The sequence below is a fragment of the Hetaerina americana genome, unplaced genomic scaffold, assembly GCF_022747635.1.
Source record: "Hetaerina americana unplaced genomic scaffold, ioHetAmer1.1.p SCAF_2, whole genome shotgun sequence".
Taxonomy (NCBI): domain Eukaryota; kingdom Metazoa; phylum Arthropoda; class Insecta; order Odonata; family Calopterygidae; genus Hetaerina; species Hetaerina americana.
Window position 1 is genome coordinate 87,178,315 of NW_027286763.1, and position 16,512 is coordinate 87,194,826.

Here is a 16,512-nt window from a genome sequence, read left to right on the forward strand (position 1 = left end):
GTAGGGGATTACATAAAGCAAATACAAGTTCAAGTGGCGTTAAAAGCATGCCTTGAAGTCACATTATAACTTAAAATCATGCATACCTGAGTTGCCTTGTGGGAAGGCAGGAGAATTAGCCACTGAGCAACCATAACAAAGAAGAAGGAAGGATGAGGACTTTATCCAATAAAAGTTCAAAATGACAGATACTGATAAGTTAAGAGTCAATTCAGTATAAGTTAATACTGTTATACAGTAAGAAAAGATAATTTACAATGAACTGAAGGAGAATGAAACTGAAATTCATCACCATACTTCACCAAAACATAATCTTGGTGAGAAAATGGAACACTGACTATCACTAATCATGAATTAACAATAAACATAGTTAAATTATACAGACATTTTAAATACTATAGCCTCTGAATTGTTTGAGTTGGATTTTATAATATTTAAAATAAAATAAAAACTATTATCAACAAATTTAAGATTAAATTTTATTCATGTCCCTATACTTACTTGGCCTTTCTTCATTTTCATCATCAGGAAAGAGATCAACTACAGGATCATCTTGTTTAGGCTTATCCTGTTTTGTCTCTGATGAAGAATCATCACCCTATAAGCAAAAACAATCTTTACTCTTAAAATCACAGAAACTGAGTCACATTAAAAAGAAGGTAGGACTGAAATCAATTTGACTGCTCATAAAAATGAAACAGTAATGAATTTCCTAGGTTTATGATGTTTCTGCAGGGCACTCAATTCTAACAAAGATATTTATGTGAAAAAATGTAACAGCTTCATCCCATGCTAAAAAAACAACAGTGGAACTAACATGAACTAAAAAATAAATATTTCTAAGGTAAATGTAACATTTAAAAAATAAAATCATTACCAAAACAGTCATTATGTAACTTTTTTAATGCTGGAGGCATCTGAAAAGTCAGGCAAATGCCATGCACACTGCAATTACATTAGGATGACAACATTACATTAGATACAGCACAATTTGATTAGTAAATATTCTTAAAATCCTATATCTGAGCAACATTACTTAACAACCCCCTAGGAGCTACAACCGTATGAAAATCTAATGACCACAAAACTTACTGGCCTACAGTATAACCACAATTATAGTTCAGTTGGTGATTGACTGGCTAATAATCTTAAATAACATTTATATCATAGGTGGGAGAGAAGATTACTGTCGGTAATCAGTGATATTAATACTAGACAGTAATCAAGAAGGAAATCAACATCATACCAGAAGATGGTACACTGCATCAGTATAACTTCATACCAACATGTAAGCAGTTACAAGCTTAAATTAACTACATTTGTACTTTTTACCTCATTGTGACAGTGGCTTGTCAAGGATGATTTGCTTTTTGTGCTTCATAAAAGAAATATTTGCAGAAAAATCCAGTTGCCGTAAAAGGGCCACGTAAAAACTAAACGTATTAAGTCTTCATGATCATGAAATAAATTTATTGATTACAGCTCTAATGACATCTTTTTTGTACATCCCACAATGGATTTACCTTTAATAATGTAAGTTTACATCATAGATAAGAGGGATGCCACTAATGACAGCTACTGCAAGAACTTAATATTATTATGCCATATAATTTTATTTCAAAGTAATAGTTGTCAAACCATTCAACATAGTTTAACATAAACTTAATCAGTTCAAAACTCATTTCAAGCCATTTTTCCATTGTGTACTGTTGAAGCCAAGTGATGACTATTTTATACCTTAAAGAGTATGATAACAGTTTATGTTCACCGAAAATGAAAAACCAGATTTTATCACCATTAAAATAGAGATCAAAATAAAATTTAGGAACCAGTTATGAAAGAACTTAAAGTAATCATCAGTCAATGTTGGGAGATTCAAGCAACTGTAACACATTATCTTAAAAATGATTCGGCAAAATTGTAAAATAATTTTATAGTTAAAGAGTAAACTTACCGAAACATCTTGATCATATTTCTTAATTGAGGACATGAATTCTAAATGCTTCTTTTCTTCTTCCAACTGTGCTACTGCTTGTTCTGATGCTTGCAATTTCTGCTGTGTGTTGGCCAACTCATCCCTCAGCCATGCATTTTCTTGACAAAGCCTCCGAACTTGAGTTCTCAGTTTCTGTTTTTCTGCTTCAACAATTTGTAAGTGCGATGCCAATGCCATCATCACCTAAGGTATAAAATGAACATAATTTTTTAAAACCAATATACAACCAAGTGGCTCTGTATACCATGTTATTAATAGTTATATTGAGGTCCAGATTGGTGAGTGGCAATAAATTTCTGAAAAAAGTTGGCATAACTGTTAAAAGGATTAACAACTATGTCCATGATTTCTGCTAGATATATTATTTTAAGACCAATATCTGATATTGCTACTACCATTTTGGAGAGTAGGAAATTCAGGATTAATTTAAATTAGTTATGAGTACAGACACAGAGATCTCCGGATCAATACTGGCTCACTCTTACCAAAAGGTATGGAGTGATCATTTTTGATCTGATACATTGATGGTTTAGTACACCTAATATTGTCTCATCCTACCAACCAAATTAAAACCATAATACTATTTGAAAATGTAAAGGATTGAACTAGAGACCTCAGCATGGAAAGTTGACAAAATCTGTTTTATGAATCCAACAGATTTCACAACATTTCTGAATTTCCAAATAAAATGCATTTTCAGACTTGCTCTTTCTTCCTGGTTTCAGTAAACTTGTTTTGACCTAAAGGATAACGATACTCATACTTGAAATATTATAGTGCCTCCCAGCCCACTCAGAGATCATTACCGTGGTAGTAGTAGTTTTAGGGAGGCAACCAACAGCTAAGGTCATTTGTGCCATTAGGAATGGATGGGAAAGGACGGGTAGAGAGAAAACCAGCGTCAGCATTAGCCTACTCTTGTCGAAAGGCACCAAGGGGCCCGCACTTTAACGTCCCATCCGACGGACGTCATACTAACTCAAAGTGCTTTCCACAAAGCACCTCAAGTAGGGATCGGGATAGCACTGAAAAAAATCTGACACCTTTGGGATTCTGAACCGGGCCCTCACAATGGGAAGCATGTATGTTAGCTACCTCACTATCCAGATCCCCCAAGATCACTACATTCTGTGTATTGATCAAGAGTAAAAAAGTTTAGGGGATGAATATACATCAAAATGTTTCAAGAAGCTGCCCCAATTTTAACTAAAAGGGAATGATAGGAAATTAGCAGTATTGGATTTACATACTTGGAAGAGAGTGCAACACTTGACTATGGCCATAACTGCAATTATGCATGACTGGTGTAGGATGTCAAGCTCCTTATGTATGCACATACTTATAGATACTCATATACACTGGCACTAATTGATTTTTTGAAGTGGTGTGCTACAAACTAAAGAAGGAAGCTAGCCAAAGTACTAACAATTCAGAAGTCACAGCAGCCAAGTCTGTAGGCTATACTTTTCTTATGGATCTGTAAATTGGGCAAAAGGTATCTCATGAATTATTCTCATTGGTTAAGAAAAACCAGTTTTCTCTTAATTTCAGAAGCACCTATAAATTAAAAAAATCTCTTCGGAAGTGCCATTTTTCCTTACATAAGGCATTGATGAAAAAATGAACATTTTATTTTCCCATTGATTGGAAATAAATTTCTGCATGCATTTAAAGGAGTTCTAAATTTTCTTAATAGTGATCATGAAAAATTGAACCTGTTAATTAAATTAAACACTCAAATGGGTCATAAGCTCTTTATTTAATTTCTAGAATAAATTTGGGCCAAATTTTAATTTTTGAGACTGTTGTTAATTGACGTCCAGAGGCATTACAGACAAGAGTTTTTACAAAAAATGTCACTACCTATTTTAGTTTCCTTATGCATCTAGCTATATTCGCCTCGTATATTAAAAGAATTGAGTTCCCTTTACAACTTATGGGGATGATTAAAAAAACAGGTCTTATCATGTCTTACAAGGATTACTTCGACAATAAGCCTCTACTGGGAGTAAATTACGAGAAAACATTGGACTTCCTATAATATTATCCTTAGAATTACTTCTAATGAGTGAGCAATTCTAGAAAATTTCAAATTAATATGTAGCCTAAATTTGGTGGTACTTGGCCAATTGATAAGCTACAAATAAATTTTCTATATGTTGGCACATGAAAAGTATTTAGTATGCTCATCCTTTAACTTTCTTTTAACATAAATGATATTCTAATTTTAATAGGTTTTCTCCAGGAAAAACACTTTAATAACAGATTGTTTCAAAAATGTTTGTTTTATTGTGGTTGGTTTGTTTTTCTAACATATCTTTGTAATTTATATTTTCTAAATGCAGTTTTTATAAACCAATGACTGTCCATTTTTTAGTAATAACAGAAGCAATCATTTAGCAGGTATATTCTGCCAGTTTAAATAATCCAAGGTTATGCACAATTAATTATACAACATAGTGATTAGGGTCAGTACTTAGGCCAAAACAACATTACTCACTAGTTAGACCATGTAATTTGCCAATAACTTTTAGTTATTCTAGCAATGATAGGCTAGAGTGGTATCGTATTTCTTGCATGAAAATACTTGAATAATGTCAGGCCAAGGTGAAAAAAAAAATTAGGGATGATATCTCAAGAGAAGGGTCTCGGTAGCCCAGTGGGTAGAGCGTTGGACTGCTGACCGGAGGGTCCCGGGTTCGATTCCCGGGTAAGGCACTGGGCACCTGCAGCTCCACCCCAGCTGAAGTGATTTTTCGGGTACCAGGTCTTCCTGGGGAGCCATAACCGGCACAGGGAAAGGAACTGGCCCCCCTACCCTGATGTGTGAATTTTCACACGCCGTATAGGGCTTAGTACTGGGTGATCTCTACCATCACCTACTAAACCGACCTTCGGGTTGATTACTGTGTTTTTTTATCTCAAGCGACAAAATGAATACATCACTAATGATTACAAGATGTCTAGGGCGAGTGCCAAGAGTGAATTTCGGAAATCGCTAAGCGATTTCCAAAGAAAAAGATTAGTGGAAAATGTGAAAGAGAGCCCGAAACCATTTCGATTGTACGTCAGTGAGATTTAGGGAAGTAAGAAGTCAATTCACTAAAAAATTATTTCCAAAAAGGCTTCATGAACGATAATGGATCAAAATAACATTGTCCTAACGCGGTAGGGGTTGTAATATTCAAGTAAGTAGTCTGGTGTGAATGCACCACCTGCCACATACCCTAGCGGTAGCTTGCAGGGTACTAAAAATATATAAATTCCTTTGACACAAATCTACACTTTAACTCCTTGGAGTTATTCCGCCCCGCAATACACACACTGCAAATGCTTGTTTGACGGCTTCAGCAGGTATCAAATTTTACCGGACATCCCTCCGAAGGTAATGCGATGGAGCATATCACGACACATTTCGTCTTTGTCATTTAAAGTTCGCTCCTTGGAGCTATCGATGATATTCCATCATATCCGCGAGATTGAGACCAAAAATCAGGTCACGGTTGGGGTTGTAGCACATTGAGCAACTTCAGCGGTCATTTATCGTAATCACTAAAATAGAATGAAAATACACCGCACTGTACAAACATGTTTTAGAGAAGGAAAACATTAAGCGTTATGCACAACCGAGAAATAAAAAATTTAATATCTCATTGCGCCACAGAATGAGTCAATTACCTCCAAAAGTACTGAAATATCTTATCATAACTCTTATCAGGAGCTGAATTCCAAAAGGTAATTTTTTAATTATTAATGTGCAGCAAAAATGAGGCAGGTACGAAAAACTATGACTGATTCGCCAACAGAATAAACGAAATCATCAAAGCCAAGAAGAAGAAAGAAAGAATCCAAAATCCAAAGAATGGCTAAAAGATGTAAGTACATGAGAAAAAACCTATTGGAGGTAGATGCGTAATATTTGGCATGATAAAACGTCAGAAAAGACGTAGTCGTCCTGGGTTGCGCGTAGGATTATTGACCGGAGGACCTGAGTTCGATTCCCGGGCACCCTCAGCTTCATTTAAAATTAAATTATCTTGCCCCTGGCGGCAAGGGAAAGAATCTGAGTGAATTTTACACGCCGATGGGCTTAAGAATATTAGTAGGTGAAACCGATTTACGGATTGATTACGACGTTTATCATTTAAAAGAGCAGCCATAAAAGTCGGATAAATGAGTTACTGAAAGTGAACGCTAAAATTCTCAGGTTATTAATGATTGTAAACTCTTATAATGTTCCAAAATAATGATGGGCGATTACACAATTTTTGGGTAAACGATGACCCCAAATAAGAGACCAATCAGTAACATTTACTACTGAGATAGCACTATTTGGATTTGCTCTTATTGAACTGACCATATTGAAAAAAACTGGCGGGTTTCATAACGTACTTCAGTAAATGAAAAAAAAACTAAAAAAAGTAAAATACCTTCATAGGGCACTTCAAGTTAACATACTTAAAAACTTGATTTTTAGGGGCCACAATATCTTTTTATATTAATATTCTCTTTCACGGTGCAATTAATTCCAGATATTGCATAAAGGTTTTGAAATTTTTCATCAAAATCATCCAAATGCGGGAATTTTAATATCGTTAATGATGACGCTCATTTCGTGAGAAATAAATTGGTTGGGCCGATAAACAGGGTTATAATCACTCATGGTTCCTAGTTTAATTGTATTGTATTTTGTTTCTCAAAATAAACAAAATTACAAATCGGAATCCTCGTGTCATTGGCCGCTTGTGCTATCAACGCGTTCAAGATGGAGAGGAACTTTTCAGAGGTCAACAGTTCAATTTCCACTATCATATGGATCGGCTAATGCGCATTTCTCTGTCGAATGACAAGCATAGGAAAATTTCTGCCATAACTTTGGCCCGAATATGTTGACGGGAAAATAATTTCAAATGGTCCTTTGAATCTTTAACCCCGGGATTTTGATTGCACAGAGAAGATATGAATATATTGGAGGTGAGGGTATATTAAGGAATTGGTTTAAATGATGACCGTATGACAAGTCGTTCATTGCAGAAATATCTGCAAAGAGATGAACCCATGACGACATTAAAATGGCGGCCAGGAGTGAAGGGGCCCACAACAGTGACGGGACGAGATATAAATAAATTAATGTACTAGATGGTAACTAAACTGTATGTATAAGGTTGCTCTTATGCATGACAAATCTAGATTTTCTAAGGAAAGGCATCAAAAACTGGTGAAAATGTGGCTGAGTAGAGTTTTTACGAAGTCCTCATTTAACACTCCTCGGGTTCAGTTCCCAATCGATCTTCGTGCCAGTCTTGTTGAAGGCAATCGTCTCCGATTCATAAGTAATTATTCAGTTGCCATTGTTTTAGGGTGGGTGATTTCTCAAAATGTACAGCCGGATGTTATAAGGCTCTCATTGTATTCAATTATGAGCTTCTCTTAGAATTTAAATAATTTCAAACACACATTGGGTATTTACAATACTTAACTACTTCATTGACAATGAAATGAACCTTTACAGTGGGAGGTATTCGTAATTATCTGAAACAGAGGATCAGCGGGATAAACCGCATGGCATGAGTGCATATGCAATTCCAGCTACCCAGTACATATTTACTTCAGACCTTACACACGGAAAGGATAATTTATTCACATTTCTGTAGTATATTGGTTTCAATGTCAATTTTCTCAAAATTAAGTTAGTTTTCAAAACCAAATATAAGAGAGCTACTTCCACCTTAAAGTTTCTTTATTACTAAACACATATTCGACAGTTAATGGAGGCGATTTTAAAGGTAAAAGGAGCAGATGAGAGAGTATATTTAGGGACCAAGAGTTCAACGGGCAGTGTAATATCCATTGGTTTACTCGTACTATATTACTCCCTCGAATAGCAAACCTTGGAAAATGGTCAGGGGACGGGAAAATTATTTCCAAATGTAACGGGAAAATAATTTACAAAGATACCCTAGAATATCGGATCCCGGCATCTTGACTGAGAAATAGGGATTGCAATCGGTCGTTTACAAATTGTAAGAATGCGATTAGGTTTACTGCCTGGAGGAAACAAAAAGCACGAGTTTTGAGTTTATTCTGTTAAAAAGATTCCGACTTCAACACAGGATTCAGCGAATCGCGGGCAAATATCGCTTAGGCATGGAAGCAGCACGTAAAGCAGCCAGACGGTGAGGCGCCAACAGTAAACCATCGACCCGCCAAATGCGTCATTCGTTCGTTTTCTCTTTGGAGGGCTAAGATTCGATCGCGCTGGTCAATAGCGGCTCCTTTGCACAGAGACCTTTGTCCGGGATTAAACTCAAGACTAAGGAGTAAGTCTTTTCTCCTCTTTATCCTTTTTGCTGTGCTGGCCTTAAGCCGGTGTTTGTTTCGTGGATAATTAATGTGATATTTCAAGCTTCGCATGTAACCACTCCAGTAAATACATTACTTGGGAGGATTGAAATAGAATATTATATTTGCAGCTGATGGCATCAGCTAATCATAACACAATAAATCTTATCCTTACCATCGCAAATAAGGAATGCTTTTCAAAAGTCAGTCTGCCAAATTTCTTGGTATTAATTTAAATTTACAACTTCAATGTGATTCTCATATGGGCATTCTTCTGAAGAGACTTCATTCTTTGCTTTCTCATTTGTATTATTCGTTTCACTATTTCTGATAACATTCTCCTCTCCATCTATTATGGCCTCCAATAATCACATTTAGGACCTAATATATTGTTCAGGATACTTTCCTCGAGCTGTTTCTGGGTTTCAACCGAAAAAGAAAATTTTATGTTTGATGGTCAATGTCAGGCACGGTGCCCGTTTCATGCCCCTTCCAGGAAGTTCAATCTTTCCTCTGCCATACAAGTAAAGTTTTACTGCGATTGTACTTAAAGAAGAATATAAGATTTAATCTAATAATGCTGATGTGCCTGAGTATTCCTTGTAAGGCTAAAAACTTGCATATTTCTTACAATAATATATATATATATATATATATATATATATATATATATATATATATTTATATACATACATAACGCGCGCGCGTACATGTACTAACTGTTCTTATCTAGGGCTCCGCAACATGGGTCTCATTTTGTACAACAAACTGCCACCTTAATTTACAACCTCGATAAGCCTAACACCCTTCAAGTGTAAGCTGGAATGCCTTTTGCTGGAAAAAATGTACTATAGCACCAGTAAATACCTTTCTTATTACTAATAGTTTATTCTCATCTGATGTGCCCTATCCTAAATTTGAAATTTTTCTTTTCCATTATGAGGTCCTAGGACAAATAAATAATTATTTTTGCCGATTGCATTCGATATCAAAAAATGTTCAAACACTTTACTATGTACTGAAGGGTGAAATCAGCTGTGAATTGCACCAAAGGCATGTTTCGACGCATAAAACATACGGATTACCCAGTAACATTTCCTTGATAGTGCATTAAAAAATCATGGAATGGGATCATCTGTGTTTTTCTCGCTCATTGGGATTAAATGTGTTGGTCTGTTTATGGTTTCGATAGCATTTGTGAATTTTGGCAGGAAATAATGCGAAAGCGACACGCGAGTTGCAGTAATTTAAGAATACAATATTTTTACTGGACGCTTTTAGATTATAGATTAGGTAAGACGCTAACAATTTGAGGAATTATCTTGTATAATTACAATTTAGACAATAGCGTGTGAGCTCTAATGAATGCCATATGTCACCAAAAGCAAAATATCGAACAAACAGTAATGAAACTCAAAAGGTAAGCAGTTCACTTAGAAAAAAGACATTACGAAATTTAACAAAGCCAAGGTTCTTTGATTCAATTGTTTTTGAACGGTTGTTATCAAATTCAAATGGAAATTTTCCTTTTTAAACGAGGCATATGAAGAGACTTCTCATAATGTCTCCCGTTTTGAGTGGGATTTCAAGAAAATATACATTAAGTTTAAAATTGTAAAATATACATGAATTTAGTCCCATTTTTTTTGCAGAAGCCATTTGCTAATCATTAGCGATTTCGTGCTTTAATCAAATAAAATTATTCTTTTAAATGTTATGTTGCTATGTTGTAAACTTAAAAGTTATTTTTAAATATATTCTATTGTTTCAGGCTTCACTTCGTGGAAGTAATTGATATCCATTATTGAAATAGAAAGAAAGACTCGTACTTTTCCACAGATTTTATTATACGGCACGACGCGTTTCACCGACTTGCGGCATCATCAGGTTATTTTTAAATCCTAGTATCAGAAATTATTTTTTATTTACTGACAACATTAGCCTGCTCTCCAAGTATTATTTGCCGATTCTTGAATTATTTATACTTAAATAGAAGGAGCTTGAACTATCTTCGTGAACAATAACCAAAAACATCAGGATTGCTAGCGTATTCACAGTTCCTCATTAGGACCTTGTTCAGTCATATCAGGGTACTTTACTCACCTTTTGTCGACCTCAATTTCAAATAATGATCCATGCAACACCTTGAACATGCAATCTATGCGAATCACACATCCTTCGAGCATCGTGATAAATTAAAACTAGACAAATGAAATATAAACAAATAGCAAGAATATTTTTTCATATTTCATGAGAAAATGGTTAATGGTTACACGAAAAATTTAGGCACAAACCTCTCCTTTAAGACATCGCGCGAGATGGAAACTCTTTGAAAGGTACAACATTCGAGCTGTCGTATTACTAAATAGGAATTATTTCATCTTTATCTCATATGGGCAACTTTGAACATCAAGACTGAACAAGCAAAAGGTAATGGATTTCAATGTTATTTTTCACGTGCAGTTCTTGATCATTAAAAAAAATAGAAAAACAAAAAAATGCTGCCATCTTGAGTAATAACCATTGGATCAGACAGCTTTAAAATGCAACAGCGGTAAATAATGAGATTTTGGTTTAATTGGCCCCTTATCCAGTTGACACTAATCCAAGTAACCAGTGTCACACGCTCTAGCGTCGGATCGCGAGGTACAATGCACGGTTCATGAGCGATGTACTCAATTTTGTAGACTCCCTAGCATAACATAAGAAAAAATTGATTAGTTCCCTGAGCAAAAATACATAACTGAATTCTCATCGTGGTCGTTATTGGGCAGAAAAACAAGGCAACGGTTCGATTACCATGGAAAAACATCTCTAATCGTTAATTAAAAATAGAAATTTTCCAGAAAAATAAAATTTAATGCGACCGGTTTCAATGTTACTACATCATCATCAGGTCTAGTAACATTGAAACCGGTCGCATTAAATTTTATTTTTGTGGAAAATTGCTATTTTTAATTAATCATGATATTCCACCATATCACGCCTGAAACGTCTCTTTTTATCTCTAATCGTAGCTGCAATAACAAAGATATTCAGATAAAGCACAAAAGGCAATCGGAGTCCAGCCCGCCGGATATCGAGGCAAAGAAAGGGTAAGGTGGACCAAAGTGGAAACCTTTGTACAGAGAGAACGTACGTAAGTTGTCCAGGATTAATTCAGTGTTACACTAGTTCCCAAAAACCATCACTGGCTCGACTACCACAAACAACTCCGACTTAAGCATTCGTAAAGTCCTTCGACAATCATTCATTGAACATTTACATGAAGCAAAATATACGTAGTCCTTGTTTGAAACGATACTGAAACTATATACTTACTTCTTTGGCTTCACCATATTCCTCCTCCTGCTATTGTAGTAGCTAAGTTCAGTTATATAAAGACGAATACAGTCCAAGTACATTGGCATTCATACGAAGGCACAAAAATTCGGGTTGCGTGTAAAGTAGCCCACTGATAAATTTAAACTAACGGATTCAGTCAACGCTAGCAGCGTCATTACTGGTAACCACATTTACTGGCACCATGGTTAGAAGTTAACGTGGATGTTGAAACCAGCTCCAAATCTAATTATTTCTACTTTTAATTATATCACTTCCACCCTTAATTGAATCAACGATTCACAGAGCATGATTATAATTGTGCGAACTTGGCGAAATCTAATCAACAAAATAACTAATTCTGAAATACGCTCTCCCGGGTACCTTAATGTCGTAAACGAATGCTTCTAGAGACTGTTACCATCCCTGATTTAGTATTAAGCCTCATATCGAAAAAGTCACAACGTTTACTTCAGAAGATCCAATGGCGGAAGCCGTTTCGCTCGGGTGATTTCACAAAAAAAAATTGACAAGGGACTTAAACAATACGAATTGCATGAAATAATAGAGATTCGTATCAGGAGCCATAGGTTGTGCAACGATTATCCCTGGCTCTTTCCTTGAAGAGCTGCCATTTTGATCTACCCGCTACCAATTACGTAACATTACTTTCATCAAGAGAATGTGAAACAAGGGACAAACGTAGGTCATGGCTTACACACGACTCACAGCATTAAAGTTGAAGCTAACTGAGCAGTTCAGAATGACAAGAATTACTGATTTTCTGCTTTTTTTTCACGCCCAAAGAAGATACATAGCTGGCCAATTGCGTCTTTACTCTTCGGCCGCACATTTTATAGGAGTGAACATCTCAAACGACCCAGCATATTGCGGGCACCTATGAAATCTGGGTGTGAAATGGCATTCTAACGCTTCGGCCATGTTCTTTCATCACTCTCACACACAAACTTCTACCTAAATGAATGAGACTGGACTCACCTGAGCTTCACCAAGACCGAGTTCAATCATCTCAAGGGACTTCTGCACGAGGCCAGTCTTCTCAAGGACAACGTTGGCAGGGTCAGCAGGGGAGGATGTTGTTGCGGCCGAGTTGGCTGAGGCGGCGACGGCAGCAGAGGCAGCGACAGCAGCCACCATTGCTGCAGCCGCCTCAACTGCCTTATCTTGTTGTGCCTGCGCCTGGGCCTCCATGCTTGATGTCAAGCCATTCAGAATGGAATTGTGCTCGTTCTTCAGGGCCTCTAGGCCCTGAACCACCGTTTTGGTGTTGGTCATAATTTCCTCCTGAGTCATCTGCGTCATTTTGCCGATTGACTCGATCTTTTTCCTGCAAAACAAGACAAATTCAGTTAAAAAGGTTATCCAACGCCTTGGCAATGTAGGCTAACAGAACGGTTTGGCGTTACTAGACATTCATCAAGACTATCATAAAGAAAAAAAAGTAACAGTTTTCCACTAGATAATTTTAATAGCACGACCCAGTTTCTTTACTATGTTCGAACTCCACCACATCACGCCTGAAACTACTCAATTTGCTCATTTGACCAAATTTACAATATTAGTTTGGCAATTATTAGTGTATTTTTCAACACTGGTAACAGCGAATATATATTTTTAAATGGCGCGAAAACGGAAAAGCTTATTAGAGATAAATAAAACCAGAAAAATAAAATTAGATTTGACAAATCAGGAATGATACGTTTGATTTCCATCACGAGGGCACGAATTGAGAACGGGTAAAAGATACTGAAATTACTTTTTATCCTTACATATAAAAGAACCACGATGTTTTGAGGAGACAAACACAGAATTAAAAAAAAATGCACTACAAGCATTAATTAAATTCAAGGCAAAGAAAACAGTAAACATTTGATAGAAGAGTACTTATTCATATTTCACAGGCACTCCAAAAACTACGCTTCAGCGGACAGAATTACTAAGTGACATTTACAGGTATATATTTGTATGCACGTGGGTCGTGGTAGTCCAGGGGCTAGAGCGTTGGGCTGTTCACCGGAGGGGCTCGGGTTCGATTCCCGGGCAAGGCACTCTGGGCACCTGCAGCTCCACCCAATGTGATTTTTCGGGTACCATGTCTTCCTGGGAAACCATAACCGGCACAGGGAAAGGAACTGGCTACCCTACCCTGATGTGTGAATTTCACACGCCGTCGGGCTTAGTAGTAGCAGTTTTGAGGGGAGGCGACCGACAGCTGAGGTCATTTGCGCCATAGGGGATGGATAAGAAAGGATGAAGGGTGGAGAGAAACCCGGCGTCGGCATTACCCTAATCTTAACGAAAGGCGCCAAGGGGTCCGCAGCTTAACATCCCATCCGACGGACGGCGTACTCACTCAAAGTGCCCTCCACAAAGCACCTCAAGCAGGGATCGAGATACCTCTGAAAAATATTCAACACCGCCGGGATTTGAACCCGGGCCCTCTGGGTGGGAAGCCAATGCACTAGCCCCCGCACCATCTCGATCCTGTCGGGCTTAGTACTGGGTGAACTCTACCATCACCTACCAAACCGACCTTAGGGTTGATTACTGTGTTTATGGTTTTTTTATTTGATTGTATATTTGAAGCGAAATTGTTGCAAAATTCAACGAGTGACTACAATGAAAATATGAAATATGCATATTACAATACAACAATTTCAGAGTGTAAAAATTATCCGATTTGACACAATGATTTAACACCCAAATTGTTGCGTTGCAATGCACATTTAGCGGATGACTCCGTTAAAATTTACTGTTACAGATCTCCCGCAGTTTCTTGGAATATTAAATATATTACATATGCACATGAGCAAAAACTACTAATCGAAGAATTTGCGTTTGCATCAACAACCATCCCGTGAAACTATATTTTCGCCAATTTTTATTTGGAAAATGAACCTTTAAAAGCTATCAAGCAGAAGGTGGCGATTACGACTTGTCAATAAATTAAATGTATTATGTTAATTTTACTGACCACATCTTAATTAGCGTTCGGTGGTTTTTGAAACCCACTGATAAATCATTCTTTCAGCAAAATGGAACAATCATGAATTACTAGAAACATAAAATTAAAAGATATCATTTATCATTCCTAAGGTGAAAGTTCTCAAAACAGTTAAATTAATATTACGTGTTATTTTTCACAAATACAATCAAAGAGCCCATCTTAATTTGTTTAAAACCCTAAACACAATCCTTGAAATATTCAAGCACCGAGAGAATCGCCTTTTTTAGATAGGAAAGAAAATTCTAGCAATGACCGCATATCCTATATTTATAGCAATATTTGTGCTGATTGATATCTAAAATCAGGAGTTTCATTACTGACAAGCGAAGGCCAAATAATCTACACAAGTGGACTCTAAATTTTATCACACACGTACGAAGGTAAAACTCAGAATAAAATAACTGATATAAAAGTAGCTAATAAAAGTATAAAATCTCATTATCCCACTCATGGGAGAAAAGGTTCATCACGTTGATATTCGAAGTTAGTCATCTTTATTAAGAATGGGACATTCTGTTTATTTCAAAGACCCATTTAAAAATATTCTAGTAATAAGACGTGTGGCAATTGCATATTACGTTGACAATTTTTGGTATTTGAACGATAAAAAAATATAGAAACATGTACAATAATGTCTCGTGATAACAAAAAAAATCGCACCTGATATGCCAACCAGTGTCGAGGCTTAAATATTTTAAATTATAATTAATTATTTGGGCAATGAAACCGATTCAAAATAAACAGCGAATAGCACATAGGAACGCAGCAATTTTAAAACACCAAAATAAAACTCCACATGCAAAAAATTCACAGCCTATAGTTTTCATGATCTCAAGGAATGTTTAGGGTAAACTAATGCAAGGCTATGAGAAATCTGAGAAAATTGAGCGTCACCTTCACCGTGACACTACCTACATGATCACGATATTTAACAATGCCCCAAAGAACATTTTATTTACTTTATTAATATTTTTATTAATTTTTAATTTATTTAGTAGCCTATTTTACTTATTCAATTATATAAAAACAATTACTTGAAAGGGAGCTTCATATTGGGTGGTATTTTATTTCAATTACGCCAGGACTATTTTCCAGGATGACAATATCAAACAATCAAATCAATTTCGTACAACGACTTCTCACAACGAGTATATGCATATACACTTTCTCAGAATGTCACTTCACTTCTACAAAGAAAAGCATACTCTCAACATGCGGTTTTTTTTATTCGTCTCGATAAATTACGGGAAAGTTTTGATAAATCAACACTAATAATATCTAATCTATTCGTCTGTTATCAATAAATGAACCGTTCCGTGAACTTTCGTTTCCACGTATTCTTTTATTATTCGAGGTGATAAGTTACACGACAGCAGTTTTTTTTAGATAGATCAACGCCAACATCTAATCTATCTGTCATAAAGTATCGATGAGTTCAAAGTATGACTTCATTCTATAGTAACTGCTTTGAAACTGACATTTATAAACTAAAACGCTGCACATATTCTTGCCAAATGTTTATTAAATGTTTATAGAGGAAGAATAATAATACTAATAGCATCTTCCTCACTTATAAAGCTCAAGACGCGTTATTTCGTAGCTGTGGAAATGTCGTCCCGTGTCTAAGTCTGCTCAAGCAAATCAGCGTAAATCAACTCTCGTTTTCAGGACTCGCAGCATTCGTCAACAAGACTTGAGACAATCTTTAACGAACAATTTTAAGAGTACTCGTATTTTCTTGGTTAAAACTAGCTCTGATCAAAATGTCTCCTTCGAAATGAGAGAAATTAGTAAAGATTTTAAACCTGCCCATATATTTTAACGC

General features: G+C 36.1%; 1 protein-coding gene across 9 annotated transcripts in view; it reads right to left on the reverse strand.

Annotated features, from left to right (window-relative positions):
• Klc (kinesin light chain) overlaps positions 1 to 16,512 on the reverse strand; it is a 120,600-nt gene that overhangs the window by 38,282 nt on the left and 65,806 nt on the right. For 7 of the 9 annotated variants that reach the window (XM_071585751.1, XM_071585749.1, XM_071585750.1 and 4 more), the window contains 4 exons: positions 12,659 to 13,007; positions 1,955 to 2,179; positions 502 to 598; positions 87 to 122 (listed from right to left, as the gene is read on the reverse strand). In XM_071585751.1, the coding sequence (XP_071441852.1) occupies positions 87 to 122; positions 502 to 598; positions 1,955 to 2,179; positions 12,659 to 12,982 (682 nt within the window). In that variant the 5' untranslated portion in view covers positions 12,983 to 13,007. Of the gene's footprint in view, positions 1 to 86; positions 123 to 501; positions 599 to 1,954; positions 2,180 to 12,658; positions 13,008 to 13,631; positions 13,651 to 16,512 lie in introns of those variants that run through there. The other 2 variants (XM_071585752.1, XM_071585748.1) reach the window with 2 other exon arrangements.